The 13227-nt window shown below is 43.4% G+C and overlaps 1 protein-coding gene across 2 annotated transcripts; it reads left to right on the top strand.

Annotated features, from left to right (window-relative positions):
- The first annotated feature begins 768 nt into the window (after nucleotides 1–768).
- LOC133631460 (sal-like protein 1) lies at nucleotides 769–11966 on the top strand. Of its 2 annotated transcripts, none has more exons than XM_062023664.1 (3): nucleotides 769–1568; nucleotides 6696–10033; nucleotides 10842–11966. In XM_062023664.1, exons 1-3 carry the CDS (start codon nucleotides 1496–1498, stop codon nucleotides 11280–11282), a joined length of 3852 nt encoding a protein of 1283 aa, XP_061879648.1. In that variant the 5' UTR covers nucleotides 769–1495; the 3' UTR covers nucleotides 11283–11966. The 2 variants fall into 2 exon arrangements, with proteins under 2 accessions (XP_061879648.1, XP_061879657.1); XM_062023673.1 differs by lacking the exon at nucleotides 769–1568 and adding an exon at nucleotides 3082–3266.
- The last annotated feature ends 1261 nt before the right edge of the window (nucleotides 11967–13227 follow it).

The following is a 13227-nucleotide window of genomic DNA, read 5'->3' as shown; positions in this document are numbered from 1 at the left end:
TTTTTCAAGACTTAGTGATTGATGTATTGATTTGATTAGACTTAGACACACTTTATTGATCCACAAGGGAAATTGTTCCACACAGTAGCTCAGTTACAAAGGATGGAAAGGGTAGGGATTGAAAGGATAATGCAGGTATAAAGTAGACTAAAAATGTACCATAGCAGCAATAAAAAATATAACATATATGTAATATTTTTATATTACATATATAGTATATAATATGTGTATATAATATATACAATATATAACAATATATAACAATTAACATGTACAGTACTACAGTATATGTAACAGCTGCAGCAAAAAAAAGGGCAATATAAAATAGAGAGTAGATCCAACAGAATATAGACATTATAAACAAAGAGAAGCAGCCAGGTAATAGACAGTTATAATAGACAATTAATGACACATTTAAGTAGTTATTAAAATATGTTTATTTTTATTTAATGTTGTCATATTTGCACCTCCATAAAAAAAAATACCTAAAATGTTGACGAGTAATATTTTTATGTGCTGTAAAAAAAAGAATTGTTTTTTCGAGGGAAGAGGAGAGAGAGAGAGCAAAAGTGGGCGGGAGAGAGAGCAAAAGTGGGCGGTAACGGAGGCGTGTCCCATCCCGGTGACTGAGCACCTTGCCGGCCAATCACGCGGCAGGTGGGCGGAGCCGAGCGCTTGTCCCACCGCCGCACTGGGCCCTCTGGAAAAGTTTGTTTATTCGCTGCGAGCGGCGTGCAGCGGCAACGCGTTCCCGTCTAAAAAAAAAAAAAAAAAAAAAAAAAAAAAAAAGACCTACCAACAAACCAACCTGGACGGAACTCCGAGCGGCAGGATTTATTATTGTCCTTTTTTTTCTTCTTTTTTTTTGGCGTCACAACCGTAGGAGGAAACCCGAAAAGTTGCCACTTTTTGCACGGACTACAAGGTCTCGCCAAGAGGAGGAGAAAGTTAAAAACAAACCCAAAAAAAAACCCCACTAGAGCGCGCTTCATCATATGGACTTGACACGAAGAGTTTGGGAAGCTTCGCGGAAGGATTTTTCTTTCTTTTTCTTTTTTTTCTGTGGGAGGCTTGAAGAAGAAGAGGACCCCCTCCCCCTGCCCCCCTCCCTTAATTCTTCCTCCATCTCTTCTTTTTCTTCTTCTTCTTCGGCAAAAGCAAATCAGGAGCTAATTGATTAAAGAGGCTTCATTTGAATAGGAGGGGGGCTGGCGAGGTGCCAATCGCCTTTCAAAGAAGCCCCCCCTCCTCCTCATCCTCATCCTCCTCTCCCATCTTCATCCTCCTCCATCATCACCCCCCCCCCTCCCCTCCCCGTATGATTAATCGCCAGGCATTATTGATAATCATAACGTGGCACATGCGCGTTGGATGGGCTCGATGTGCGTAAAAATTTGAGGGCCCCCCACTCATTTTTTTTTTTTTTTTCCCCGGTTTACTTGCTTCCTCCTCTTCCTCCTCTTCTTCTTCCTCGCTCGCCCATGTGCCAGCCAGCATGTCGCGGAGGAAACAAGCCAAGCCGCAACACTTCCAGTCCGACCCTCAGCTGCCCGGAGCCGGCCACAATGGTGAGTCCCCCCGCTCCCTCCTCACACCTCCACACCAACACTTCAATTTTTCATAAAATATTCAGTTTTTATTTTTTAATAATTTAAAAAAATGTACTTTATCAATCGGCTTCATTCATAACGTCACCATATTTACTAAATAACAGTCAAAATAATTAACTTTACCACTATTGTTTGCATTTGAATGAATGCATCAGACTCCTTTTTTTTAAATATATTAAATACAAATTGCATTTATATAACTTAAACTAAAACTTTTTCCAACTTTTAACACACGCATTTGCCTCGGACCACCCTGCCCGTCCTATAAAAGTCCAAACAAACAAATTCCAAAGTGAGCAAACCTCTTTTTTTTCCTACTAGTTAATTAGTGATATGCACACTTTTAGCCTAAACAAGTGGACAAATGAACGAAAGACGGTTTATACTTCATCAAATAAAACAAAAGTCTTACTCATAGTGAGTCAGACACGCTCAGACATCATAAAGTAAATTCTGGTTGACTCAACAAAACCGGGTAAAAAATGTAAAAGGTGTAATAAAATGTGTGACATAATGATAAATAATGCATGATACTGAAATTAATTGATTCAAAGGTTAGGGACAATTTATGTTATTATTTGTTGCATCATGACATAAATGTCAATAAAAGTGGTGTTTGAAGTGGGTTAAAGGTGATGGGAGTTGTGTAACAAGCAGGTCACTAAAGCAAATGTTGACCGACTTCTTCTATTATTATTATTATTATTACTATTATTATTATTATTAACTTATTTAACTTTTTTTAAATCGTTTGTCTTAGCATTCAACATATAAAGTTATTGTAAATTGAAACAAAGTGAATACATTAATATACAAGAAAATATGTCCATCAAAAATAATATATAACATTTTGATTATTATGGATCTGTTTAGATTTACTTGAAATGCACAATGATGAACAACTGAGATTTTACCTGCAACCTAAATTGCTTTATTTCCTTGTAAGGATGGTTAATTCGGCGTAAAGCTATACATAAAAAAATGTATGTCACTATAAGGCTAATTCAAGTATTTATAAAGAAGTTAAAGTAAATGTGATTTTTTTAAATTGTGTTTTTTAGGAGAATTTGGGGAGTAAAAGGAGTTAAAAGTTGTGTGTTGTATCGTGTGTGCGCGTGTGTTTGTGTGGGTGTGTGTGTGTGTGTCCGTGGGTGTGATGATTGTGTCGAGCTGTTTTAACCTTTGCCAGTGCCCCCCCTCCCATGAGCGTGTGGGGGGGGCTGACCAGGGTTCAGGGCCCAGTGAGATCCACTTGTGCTCGCCATTGACCCGCCCGGTCAGCCCTGCATGCGGCCCGAGCGAGGCCTTGACACTTGTTTTTTATCCCTTGTATGAAGTGAATGAACAAGTTGAGGCCCTTATCAATATTTAGGCCCTATCAGAGTGGGCCCCCCTTGGGGTGGAAATTGGCAAGGGCAGCCCCCCTACACTGCTTTTTTTTTTTTTTTTTTTTTTTTTTTTTTTGGTGCAAACAGAGAGTGTTTGTTATTTGCTGGGCGTGCAGCCCCCACCTCCCTTGTAAGATTGAAGCATGGATGTCAGAGAACCACAGCTCGCTTAGTGTCGTCCTGGCTGGACCCAGATGGTTTTGACCGGACCCCCTTTTATTTGGTGGTGTGGGAAGTTTTGTGGACCTCTCCCTACAAAAATCACAATGTAGGACCTTCAAAATCTTCTCTTTTTTTTCCAACTAACACTCACTTTAGTCCATCTTTTGCACCTTCTTCTGGTTTTTCCTCCACCACGCCGTCCTCATACTGCAGCTTGCATGGCTTGATCTTAATTTTAATTCTTCACTTAATCCCTGCTATTTTAGGAATTAAGCCTAATGCTAGCATCTGTGCTATTCCGCCGTTCTTTCCGCCGAGAAGCTTCCATTTGTTTAAATGAAGTTCAATGCGTGCACACACTTTTACAGGAAGGGGGTGAATAATATTCATAATCATAACGTAAAGTATGTTCAATTTTAGCTTGAATGTTTCATTCTGCTTTTTTTGTAAAACGTTGGTGTCTAGATTCTCATAACAATTAAAAACTAAAAAAGAAAGAAAGCAACATTTTACATTTTACTTTAGATATTTTTAAATTAACTCCAGGCTTTTTGCTCTATTTTGTGTTACGTTAAAGACACCATGAGAAAAGTTGGGTGTCTCGGAGTGTTGTTAAAAATGTAGCCTTGATAGAAATAAAATAAAAAATAAAAATTCTAAAACATTCTTCTGTACTCAATGCATATTTTCTGTTTTGCAATACATTTTGTTTAGTTTCCTTTAAAGACACTATGAGGAAAAGTTGGGTGTCTCGGAGTGTTGTTAATATGTAACCTAGTTAGAAATAAAAATAAAATAAAAAAAACCCAACATTTTACTACCGGTAAGACATTTTTCTACTCAACTCAATGCATAATTTATGTTTTGCAATACATTTTGTTTTGTTTTCTTTAAAGACACTATGAGGAAAAGTTGGGTGCCCAGGGGTCTTTTAAACAAAAAAACATTTGTATATATTTTTGATTAATCCTATGAACACTTCCTATATTGTAGATACTGCAAAAAAAAAAAAAGGCACCTCAAACTGTTGTTAAAGTGTTACATTTGGACATTTTATGCCATTTAAAACAGACACGTCTTTTAATTCCACATTTTAATTGATGAGTATTTTCAATTATATATATGCATACTTTTAAATATGTTTAAAATAATTTAGAATGCATATTATAATTGAATATTGGCATCGTTAAGGTGTAAATTAAACATTGAAATGAGTTCAATTAAAAAACAAATCATTTATTTCTTTTTCTTATATTACACTACGGCTTCCACGCCTTTTACAGAGGTGATTGACATGAAGACACACTTCCATTTCTTATTTTTCTGCATCGTCTTGAAATTTCTCACCCCGTTCCGGTTACTTATTAGTGATTTAATCCTCACACATGTTGTGCTTTTCTCCCAAAAATTAACTTGCGCTGGTTGGTGTGTGTGTGTGTGTGTGTTTCTCTACAATGTGAGAGATTTGGCGTGAAAAGTTATCATGTGTTTGCATAGTTGGCGAGTGGGAGCGTTGGGGGAAAGGTGGGTGGGTGGGGGGGTACTGTCATGGCAACTTTGCTGCTGTCTGATGTCTCGGTGCGGAGAAACACTGAAGGGGAAGATAATCCTTGAATTAAACAGAATCTGCTTTGGAAGTGAAGTGAGGGGGAGGGGGCAGGATGGGGCGGCCCGGGGACGAGCTCGGGCCCGGGTCACGGAGCGCAGAGTCGGGCCGACCGTTCCACCCGCGGTCCCCCGTCCCCACCGCTCCCATGCTGCGTGAACAATGGGGAGGCATCCTGTCTCTCTCTGTGGGGCAGGGCTGCACTTCTGCAAGGGTTTCATTTGCAAGTGAATTCTTGGCCCGGATGAAAGTGTTGAGAACGGGGCAAAGAGAGTTGAAGTGGGGGGGGGTGGGGGTGGGGGGCAGTCACAATGAAAGGGATTCATAGAAAAATGCAATTTGTAAATCGACTTGTATGTTAAACAGAGAGATTTGCGAGGGACAAAAGAGGCAGCAGAATGGAGGAAAGGCTGCATCGCCTCAAGGGAGGATCTTTGTTTTGTCGTGTTTATTAAAATGCAACAAATTTACCATCTGAAAGGTGCTCCTTGCATTTTTTTGTTAGTTTACGCACGTTTGTCCTGTTTTCTGACTTGTTGGTCCAGGGCTGTCAAACAGGTTTTTACTGATATGGCCACCCTCAGAACTGTGAAACAATATAAAAACACAGGTGTCCAACGTGCAGCTCGGGGGCCCATCTTCTTGTTGACTTCATATTTAAAGGTAATTTTCACATAATCAGTGCTGTCAAACAATAACATTTTTAAATCAAATTAATCACACTGTTGCATTTCGATTAATCACAGTAATTTACTTGTGTGCATAATTTAAATTAACTTTTAAAAAGACCCCGATATTTGGACACAAATGCAATTTCATACAGGATTTTTTTTTTTTAATGTGTTACTTGAATGCACCACATTTATCTTTGACCTATGCGTTGACCTGATTACTGAGGTAAAGCAGTCAAAATAAATTGTGCAATTAATCTGCGCTTATACATAATTAATGCGATTATTTTAGTTTTTTAAATAATTATCTTTTACAGCTCAAATAAAAATACAATGTTCAAAAATAGGGCCTTGATATAAATGTGAAATGGCCTCATGGTTTTATTGAGAGATCATTTATATATGCTTGTGCTTCTTCCTGCTCGTTTTCGGACATTTTGAATTGTTCTTATTGTCCAAAACAATTAAAACTACTATAACTACTAGCGGGCCACATTAAATAGATAGGACGCGCCAGATCAGGCCCCCAGGTCTTAAGTTTGGCACCTATGTTACAGACCCTTCAGACTTAATCATTCATGTGACACACGCACAGACGTCTCGTGATTTCTCAACATTTTTACCGGTCAACGTAATTCAATCACCCCCACGCCCCCACCACTCCTGGACAATGTTAATATCATTAGCGTGTTGTTCTGTTTTCCTTGTTATGTGCAAGGCGCGGCCAACCGGTCACTCGTCCGAGTGGACACAAATGAGTTTAGCGCCGCCGTCCGACACGACTGTGGCTGAAAATGAGCAAAGTTGACAGCAAATTGAAAGTCTAATAAGTCCTTCAAATGCTTGATCTGCACCCGAGTGGACAGGCAGACTTTGACCGTAAAGGAAATCAATGGCCTTCTATGAAATTTCATTAGAGGGCCCTGACACACACGCGGCCCTTCTATATTTTGATGGATTATCTGGAGAAAATGATGAGCTCTGCTTGGGCTGATGTACATCTTCAAAGATCACTTTTTAAGCGATATTTGAGTAGTTTCCATTGATTTTGTTTCCCCTCTTATCTGTTTCGGAGTCACTGAATCGGGCCCTCTCTCGGCTTATTGTTGCCTTTCGATCCTAGCCTTTTTTTTTTTTTGTGAAGACATCAAGGGGATAAGTGTAAAACTGATTAAGTTAAGATTAGCAACAATGGAATTTTAGGAGATAAAGCTGCCTCATCACTAATCCTCTGTTTCCTCTTTTTTATTTCTTGCAGGGGACACAGAACTTTGCTCCGAGGACCCCCACTGCAAGGAGTCCGACGCCCACGTCTGCAGCAGATGTTGCGCCGAGTTCTTTGAACTGTCCGAACTGGAGGAGCACCAGAAGAATTGCACTAAGAATCAGTTAGTGCTGATCGTCAATGAGAATCCGGCCTCACCCACCGGAACGTTCTCGCCGGGGTCTCCGCCCCATAATCCTGATGACCAGATGAATGACACTGCTAACAACACTGATCAAACGGAGTGTGGCGACCTTTTGGAGCCCAGCGCTCTAGAAATAGATGAGTCCATGGATGTGGATGTTTCCGGAATGAGCAGCGGTCACGAAGAGGAAAGCAGCCCGACGGAGAGCGGCAGCCCCATCAACACAATGGGCGGCCTCACTAGTAGGGCCACCTCTGGTCCTGCAGTCGGTACTTCAGCAATTTCTGCCCCTCTCCCTCAGCTCACGAACTTGGCCGAGCTGGGGAACTTCTCCATGATCAACAGTAATGTCATCATTGAAAACCTGCAGAGCACCAAGGTGGCCGTGGCCCAGTTTTCCCAGGAGGCACGCACCTCTGGGGGACCCAGGGTGGCAGTGCCGGCCCTCATGGAGCAGCTCCTAGCCCTGCAGCAGCAGCAGATCCACCAGCTGCAGCTCATAGAGCAGATCCGTCATCAAATATTGCGCCTGGCCTCCCAATCCCCAGAAATGCAGATGCCCCCGACCTCGGCTCCAGGCACAATGGCGCCCACTGCCAGCCCGCTGGCCACCCTCAGCTCCCATCTCTCCCAACAGCTGGCTGCAGCCGCAGGCCTAGCACAGAACCTGGCTAGTCAGTCGGCCAGTATTAGCAGCCTAAAGCAGCTTGCCGCTGCAGCACAGCTACCTCAGTCCAACCAGAGCAGCAGTGAGACATCTCAGAGCATTAGCACCCTGGGGCCATCAACAGGCAATGGCCAGCCCCCTGAGAAGAGGCCCAGTCACATGACTAACTCCACTCTAGCAAAGTCATCCACGCCAGCTTTCGCAATTGGTAGCTTGTTAAGCTCGGCGATGAATCCCCTTCTACCTCAGCCCGCGCCCGGAAACCCCATGTTCTCCAGCTCTGTGCCAAGCGTTGGCACCACTGTGGAGGACCTGAACTCTTTAGCAGCTCTGGCACAGCAGAGGAAAAGCAAGCCGCCCAACGTCACATCATTTGAAAATAAGAGCAGTTCGGAAGAAGCCTTTTTCAAGCATAAGTGCAGGTTTTGCGGCAAGGTGTTTGGCAGCGACAGTGCCTTGCAGATCCACCTGCGCTCGCACACCGGGGAGAGGCCGTACAAGTGTAACATCTGCGGAAATCGCTTCTCCACACGCGGTAACCTGAAGGTGCACTTCCAACGTCATAAAGAAAAGTTCCCACACATCCAGATGAACCCCTACCCCGTTCCGGAGCATTTAGACAATATCCCAACCAGCACCGGCATTCCCTACGGCATGTCTATGCCCCCCGAGAAGCCGGTCACCAGCTGGCTGGATAGCAAACCTGTTTTGCCCACTCTGACGTCCTCTGTTGGCATGCTGTTGCCACCCACCATGTCTAGCCTGCCACATTTCATCAAAAAAGAAGATCACTCAATAGCCATTACTAACCATCCTGTACCTGCTACAAAAAGTGACTCGGGTACTTCTGAGCCTCTAGGTAAAAATAACGGAGCGTCCGAAGAGGGTGAAGGTGCTACTCTGCCTACCTCAAATGGGAAAACTGAAGAAGGCAGCCATTCTTTGGGCTTTGTGACGAGTTTGAGCTCGGCCCCGGAGAGCACCACCGAGTACACAACGTCCAACAGCCCACCTATGATGACAAACCCGCTCATGCCTCTGATGTCTGAGTTCAAGGCAAAGTTTCCCTTCGGAGGCATTCTGGATCCCCTCCAGGGGTCGGAGACCTCCAAGCTGCAGCAGCTTGTGGAGAATATCGACAGAAAGGCGACAGACCCAAACGAATGCGTCATCTGCCATCGAGTGCTGAGCTGTCAGAGTGCGCTGAAGATGCACTATCGCACTCACACAGGGGAGAGGCCCTTTAAATGCAAAATTTGTGGCAGGGCCTTTACCACCAAGGGAAACCTAAAGACCCACTACAGCGTCCACAGGGCCATGCCACCTCTGCGAGTCCAGCACTCGTGTCCCATATGTCAAAAGAAGTTCACAAATGCTGTGGTCCTGCAGCAGCATATCCGCATGCACATGGGCGGTCAGATCCCTAACAACCCCCTGCCGGACAATTACCCAGAATCCATGGTCTCTGACACCGGCTCATTTGACGAGAGAAACTTTGACGATCTAGATAACTTTTCTGATGACAACATGGAAGGGATGGAGGAGGGCCCGGATAGCAGCGTACCCGACACACCCAAGTCGGCAGATATCTACCACGACAGCCTGTGTAACTCCCCAGCTGCCCTGGACATGCAGGAAGGACAAGAAGATGTCCACAACAACGACATGGAGGAGCTGCGAGTCGGCCAAATCAAGGCTAACGGCTTAGCGGAGGGGGATTGTCTCACCAATGACTCCTCCTCGCTTGGAGGGGATGTTGAAAGCCAAAGCGCTGGGAGTCCAGCTGTGTCAGAATCTACCTCCTCCATGCAGGCGCCGTCCCCAACAAGCCTGCAGCCGCAGCTTCGCAAATCTCCCAGCCTGGAAGAAAGGCATCAGAGGGCATTGGAGCACAGCAGCCTCTTACATCCCCACCCCTCCAACATCGGAGCCCTAGACCTGACATCCGTTAATCCCTCAAAGGACCCCTTGAGCATGATTTTCCCCTTTCGCGAACGTAGCATCACCAAGAACACATCCTGTGACATATGCGGGAAGACCTTTGCGTGTCAGAGTGCCTTGGACATTCACTATCGAAGCCATACCAAAGAGAGACCATTCATTTGCACGGCCTGTAACAGGGGATTCTCTACCAAGGGCAACCTCAAGCAGCACATGCTCACCCATCAAATGCGAGACTTGCCCTCACAGCTCTTTGAGCCCTCCAACACTAGCCTGTCCTCCAGCCCCACGCCCTCCCTCCTGTCTGTGTGCTCTCTCGGCAAGCCGGAGGTCAACGGCTTCCTGCACAGCTTCCACCCGGAGAGTAAAGACAACCTGGTCACGTCGTCCGCCTCCACATCCCCGGTGCTGTCGGCCGCTCCACCCCGCCGGACGCCCAAGCAGCACTTTTGCAACACATGCGGCAAGTGCTTCTCCTCATCCAGCGCCCTGCAGATCCACGAGCGGACGCACACCGGCGAGAAGCCCTTCGCCTGCAGCATCTGTGGCCGTGCTTTCACCACCAAAGGAAACCTCAAGGTATGCGCCAAAGGATCTCTGTAATGTTTATTTTTAATTGCCAAACATCATAACCTTGTTTAGGCAGAGATCTCTCACAGTTAGAGAATGTGTGTATTGCCACGACTCTGCACCGTTTCTGTGTCGGATAATTAGCCAGCGTCTGGTGTAACGTGTAAAGTGTTGGTCAAATAGCGACACAAAAAAGGGAGTAATGGGGTCAAGATGTGACTCGGTCTTTGATGGGAATCTGGGGACCCTTACATCTTTAAGACATCTTTAACTGCCATCAGTTTTGACCCAGTGCGATAAAAACTAAAGCGCCTTTCACGCTGCCGGTAAAAGCTAGCAATTTCCATGTTTCTTTTTTAATGTAGCAGTTCAGTGATAACAAAACCGTCACAGAAATTCAACCCTAGAATTTACCTCGAGGCAGTACCAGAGTTGTATTTACGGAGGAGAGAAATGGCCTGTGTGTAAGGGAAATGCCGGAAAGTCGGTACAGGAACGACTAGGGCTCTGGTGCAGCTATTTTGCAGGGTTTCTGTTTGCAAGAGGCTCTAAAAATGCAATGAAAGTGGACATTATAATTTTACACAAAACCCTCAAGTCCAACGTGAGACGAGCATATTAGCGATGGGATGAAACGGCGCATAGCGCTCTTCCCAAAATAAGATGTTTACGCCACACGCAGCTAACCGCGCCACTCCATGCAGGGTGTGAAGCTATTTTAATTTGCGGCCCGGCGTTGTTATTATTTTTTCCATTGCATCATGTCATGTGCAGCTCCGGAGTTTGTAAACTAATTTGCATTCCTGCTCTGTGTTAGGTCCACATGGGCACGCACATGTGGAACAGCGTTCCAGCCAGACGCGGCCGCAGGCTCTCCGTGGACGGTCCCATAGCCTTCCTGGGCACCAACCCCATCAAGTTCCCGGAGATCTTCCAAAAGGACATGTCCTCCCGGGTGGGGAGCAGCGACCCGGCCAATTTCTGGAACCAGTACGCCGCCGCCTTCTCCAGCGGCCTGGCCATGAAGACCAACGAGATCTCGGTGATACAGAACGGGGGCCTGCCGCCCCTGTCGGGCGGCATGGGCAACGGGGGAAGCTCCCCCATCGGCGGCCTCACGGGCAGCCTGGACAAACTGCACAGCGCCGAGCCCAACGCCGCCTTGGCGGGCATGGAGAAGATGGCCAACACTGAAAACGGCGCCCACTTCAGGTTCACGCGCTTCATGGAGGACAATAAAGAGATTGTCACAAATTAAGACGACGACAAAAACGTTGTTTTTTGTTTTTTTTGCTTTGTTTTTTGAAGACGAGTGGCTTCTTTTTTGTTTTTTGTACAATGTACATGTTATAGTTTCCAGGAGCTTATTTATTAGTGACTATAACCGTGCTTGAGACGCAGTGGAAGCATTAACAGTCGTAAAAAAACAAAACAAAAAGAGAAAAAGACAGGATGGGTACCGCGTGTGTGTGCTTCTTCTTCTAAAGACGTGTAGTACTATGAACTAGGCATTAAGTTATTTCCTCGTCCTGTAGTAGCTATAACCCTATGAAGTCCTCTATGTGGTGCATTGTAAGATGCTGTAAATACTGTACACTGATCTTCTCCTAGATGGTGTGTTCACTTCCCCTCCACCCGCTTACATTTTATTTAAAAACGACAAAAACGGACCATTTAGTGTTTCTTGATACTTTTTCGTTGTACTTTTTTCGTTGTTGTTGTTGTTTACTTCCTTACCCCTCCATGGCATCTCCCCTCCCCCCAACTCTCCCTCCCTCAGAATTTCTTGTTTGTTTTTTTTCTTCTCCGCCGGGTTTCCACAGTGCTGCTAAAGTCCCGGCATCGTTGTGTTTCAAGCCCTCCGGCAAACCACAAAAAGAAGATGTACATATATATCACGCAAAGACGAAGAGGAGTCCAGCGGCCGGGGGTGGGGGGGTGGGGCAAGGGGTTGTGGGGGGGGGGGGGGGGGGGGTCACGGAAAGGATAGTGTTTTTATAAATATAAATATAAATATATTGGGTTTGACAACCTGTTGGGACTGTTACATGCACTTTCTTGGAAAGTTGGAAGATCTTCTATATGGGTCCAGTTTCTCTACACTTTAATACCTACTAACAACTAAGATACTGTAATTCTTTACTCTAATAATCAAATACATCAGTTTTCCAAAAGAAACATTTTCTGTGTGTGTGTTTTTTTATTCCCTCATCCTTTTTCATGGCATCTAAAATCATTTTGGAGATTTAAATATAACTTAATGCAAGCACCGGCATCAAATGGCATAAGAAAGAGTATTCAAACTTTGGAAATGTACTGTAAATTCCATTATATTTTTTAAATATACTCTGCAATAAATATAAATGTATAATACATTATATTTTTAGTATACTATAATAGTAATGTAGTACTAGCATAATAGTATACAGTACCATTTAAAGTTTGCATACATTTTCCCATGCTGTTTGATGCTTGCATTACCTCATATTTAAACTTCTAAAAGAATTGCTATTCAATTAGAATGTGTATCCACATTTTTAAAATATACTGTATATTGCATTATTATATTTTACCAAGTAAATATTACATACAAAATTATGCACCCAAAAATACCTGTCAAAAGAACTACATGGGACGTCTGTCCACATGTTTTAATGCGTATATAGCCCATTGCATTATAGTATATTTTTCTCAATATCTTTTTAAATGAATATATTTTAAATTAAATGTGAAATAACGCAACAAAATAATACACACCAGTCACTTTCTCATTGAATCACATTTGAAAATGTGTCGGAACGTTTTAATGATGCTATGGTATATATTGCAATATTACATAAATACGTTTCTGAGGAATACATTGCATTTTTGCAAATCGTGTTTGTGGTATGTATTTGAAAAAAATATAAAAACTTTATATAATAATGCAATATGCAGTACCAGTCAAAAGTGTGGTCACACTTTCTTGAATAGTTTTGTTTGAATGGTACTGTATATTGCATTATGATATATAGTTCTTCGATGCATTTTAATATAAGTACTAGGACTGATTTAATGTTAAATTATGCAAAAAGAGAGCTATATTATTTAAAAACATATATCGTTTTTGATTGGCACTGTACATTACATTATTAGGTGTACTACATACATACATGTATATATATATATATATATATATATATATATATATATATATATATATA

Source organism: Entelurus aequoreus, linkage group LG02 (genome assembly GCF_033978785.1).
Source record: "Entelurus aequoreus isolate RoL-2023_Sb linkage group LG02, RoL_Eaeq_v1.1, whole genome shotgun sequence".
In the NCBI taxonomy this organism is placed as follows: domain Eukaryota; kingdom Metazoa; phylum Chordata; class Actinopteri; order Syngnathiformes; family Syngnathidae; genus Entelurus; species Entelurus aequoreus.
Note: the sequence above shows the minus strand (reverse complement) of the source record. Positions and strands in the feature narration are given on the sequence as shown.

What these genes read in the sequence shown, in the direction of transcription:
- LOC133631460 (XM_062023664.1), top strand. Translation starts at nt 1,496, where the DNA reads ATGTCGCGGAGGAAACAAGCCAAGCCGCAACACTTCCAGTCCGACCCT. An exon ending in GCCCGGAGCCGGCCACAATG is followed by an intron (nt 1,569 to 6,695) that starts GTGAGTCCCCCC and finishes TATTTCTTGCAG; the next exon opens with GGGACACAGAACTTTGCTCC. An exon ending in CCACCAAAGGAAACCTCAAG is followed by an intron (nt 10,034 to 10,841) that starts GTATGCGCCAAA and finishes GCTCTGTGTTAG; the next exon opens with GTCCACATGGGCACGCACAT.